This window comes from Gekko japonicus, unplaced genomic scaffold (assembly GCF_001447785.1).
Source record: "Gekko japonicus isolate JY-2015 unplaced genomic scaffold, Gekko_japonicus_V1.1 scaffold104, whole genome shotgun sequence".
Classification (NCBI taxonomy): domain Eukaryota; kingdom Metazoa; phylum Chordata; class Lepidosauria; order Squamata; family Gekkonidae; genus Gekko; species Gekko japonicus.
Window position 1 is genome coordinate 394322 of NW_015176454.1, and position 3247 is coordinate 397568.

At 41.2% G+C, this 3247-nt stretch overlaps 1 protein-coding gene across 1 annotated transcript in view; it reads right to left on the minus strand.

Moving 5' to 3' along the window:
* Positions 1-1994: 1994 nt before the first annotated feature.
* DACH1 (dachshund family transcription factor 1) overlaps positions 1995-3247 on the minus strand; it is a 543478-nt gene continuing 542225 nt past the window's right edge. Inside the window, exon 12 of the mRNA XM_015426898.1 lies at positions 1995-2023. Coding sequence (XP_015282384.1) covers positions 1995-2023 — 29 coding nt within the window. The remainder of the gene's footprint in view (positions 2024-3247) is intronic.

Below are 3247 nucleotides of genomic sequence, written 5' to 3' on the forward strand. Positions count from 1 at the left end.
TAAGCGAGGATGATATAGCAATCTATATGTCAATTTCTTGGTATTCCCTATTCTTTAGTTTTTTTAAATGGAGATCAGCTATTAATATTGTTAATTCAAACAGATACAAGCATAATTAGCCATAGTGAGTGCATCTTAGTATTTCAAATATTAATAAAAAAGCAAATATATTCAGAGTTAAACTATTTATCGGTTTTCTTTCCTCTACGTTTGTTTCTATCAAAGGGCAGCTTAATTTTAAGAGGTTTAGGAGCTGCTTCTCCTAATTCTGATTCAGAGTCCAGAGTTCCTTCTGAAGAATTACTCAATAGAGTACTACTGCTTCTGGATCCATGTTCGCTGTTATCTTCTGCACCATTATTGTCCTCTGCTTTTCCTTTTTCTTCCACTGATCTTTGGTGCTGTTCCAAAAATGCTTTTGCTTTTGTAACAGAGTCAATCTTTTCTTTTTTCTCTTTAAAGTTGAAGACGAGTCCTTCTGGTACTATCCATCTGTAGGGAGTGGAGTTTTTCTGTAAAAATAATGTCAGGTTTCTATATAGCTTCCGCCTCTTTCTCACCTCAAATGGAACATCTTTTAAAACTTTCGCTTTTTCTCCTTTGATTTTTAAGGTTATTCCATTAGTCGCTTTCAATATCATATCTCTTGTTGACCTTTTATTAAATTTCACCAACATTTTACCGGGCAGCTTGTTTTTCTTAATAAATTCTGAATAGGTTTGGTATACAATATCCATATCACTTTGTAAAGATTCCGCTTTACAGTCTGCCACTGAACCTAGGGCTTCGCTTAAGATCTCTTTCAGGTTCTCTCCTTTTTTTCCCTGGAATTCCTTGAAATCTCAGGCCATATGATGACTTTTCCATCTGCAGTTGTAACAGCTGTTGTTTCTCAGAGGTCTTCTCTTTTTCCACTACCTCTAGTCTTTGGTTTAACACGTTTGTCTTATTATCAGCCTTTTCCAGCTTTTTAGCTGTCTTCTCTGCTCTTATGCTAGTTTCCTTCAGTTCCTTTGGAAGAGCATCAAAGTTGTTGTTGAGGTTAGTCATCTGATCCAGCAGAGGGTGCAATGCTGCAGCAATCATCTTGGGGAAATCTGTGGTTTGTTCTGGTCTGGAGACTGGAGTCAATGAGCTGGTAGTTCCTGAAGAAGGTTTTACCCTGGATGCCATTTTTTCAGCCCGATGAAACATGTTTACATTAAAAGCAAAAGTTCTTTAAAGTCTCTGAAGATCTGTAAATTGCACGTTTCTTACTAATCCGCAACCCACTTGGCTGGATTATCATTCTCCCGTCATAGCTGACCCTTTGTCCCTCGTTTTCTACCTTTTAAAGGCTATTCTTTCCAGGGTGGGATTAACACCTTCCCCTTCGCTACATTTGGGGCTTCAAGTTGTTTTTTGTGGTTTTGTGCATGGGCACTTGCTTTGTTAAAGCGAGTATCAACTCACTCTTTGCTCCTCGCTTACATCAGAGGGAAAGTCTTCCATCACCAGATCTCTTGTGCACTCTTGTGTGCGCCTTTGGTGCCATGGCTGGTCTCGTGGTGGCAGGACCTATTGGGGAAAAGAGGAGCCTCGATCCTTCGGCATTCACCTCAGGAGAGGTACCCCTCGCGCCTCAGGCTACGAGCCCCCTCCGAGGGCTCTGGGGGGACCCAGAATCATCCGTGACCCCTCCAGTCCAGTGCGATCACGGGCAGCTCTCATTGATGGAGCACACTCGCCAGCAAGTCACCGAAACTGGAACCCCGAAGGCTGAAATTCTCAAGGCTCTCAATGAGAGGCCAAGGCTCTGTACTGCATTGTATGATTACTGCTATATAGACTTGCAGGCCCTGTGTATTTCCCATGACTAAGATGTTCAATAAGATAATCAAAAGTGCAACAAGCAATCCCTCCACAGAAATGTTTTTGTCTTATATCAGACAGATAAACCTGACAATATTTTAGCATATCTGCCCTGTGTAACATTTCCCCTTTTCAAAATGTTATCAGGCATCAGAACTCAGGACTAAGCTTCCTGTAAAAAAAAAAAAGTATTTCGGAAAGATAAGTTTTCAAATATACAACAAGTGTGTCGTAGAAGAATTGCATACAAACAAATGCTAATTTACTCAGACTATTACATTCATTAGACTTGTTTAATAATAGATTAAAAGAATTGCAAATCCGTTTAGAAAACAATTCAGTTTATGCTTTCAGTCAAGTGGCTGAGGATTTATTTGAGCAATTCTTCTGACTGTGCTGACAGGAGCTCCTAGCAAAGTCTGGATTTAACCTTCACAACCTTTAACAACTTAGGACCAATATGAACACAACTGGTGGCCATCTACAGCTCACAACTCATACCAGTCCAACACATTATTAAAGACCTTCAACCCATGCTGGATAGTGACACATCTCTCACACAGGCACTGGGGGGCTGACCTTTTCTTGCTTACAGACAGCCTGCTAACCTAAAACAGCCTCTCACCTGCAACAGTAAACTATTTAACAGTAACATGGACTCTGGTACCATGGCTTGCAACAAACCAAGATGCCATCAGCGGACCCAGCAACATCAACCATACCATCTCAGGTTAATATTCCTGCTCATCCTCTAATGTTATTTATGTCATCACATGGCAGCCAGAAGTACAAGCTGGGTTTTGAAGAGGTAGAGGAACTAGAGATCAAATTGCCAACATTCGCTGGAGTATGGAGAAAGCAAGAGAGTACCAGAAAAAGATCCACTTCTGCTTCATTGACTACGCTAAAGCCTTTGATTGTGTGGATCACAACAAACTATGGCAGGTCCTTAAAGAGATGGGAATACCAGCCCACCTCACATGTCTCTTGAGAAACCTGTATAAGGGTCAAGAAGCGACAGTTAGAACAGGATATGGGACAACTGATTGGTTTAGCATAGGAAAAGGAGTACGACAAGGATGTATATTGTCACCTTGCTTATTTAATGTATATGCAGAATACATCATGCGAAATGCCGGCCTGGATGAATCACAAGCCAGAATTAAGATTGCTGGGGAAAAGATCAACAACCTCAGATATGCAGACGATACCACTCTGATGGCAGAAAGTGAAGAGGACCTAAAGAGCCTTTTCCTGAAGGTCAAAGAGGAGAGTGCAAAGGTTGGCTCAACATCAAAAAAACTAAGATCATGGCATCCGGACCCATCACTCCTTGGCAAATAGAAGGAGAAGTTGTGGAAGCAGTGACAGACTTCACGTTCCTGGGATCCAAGAT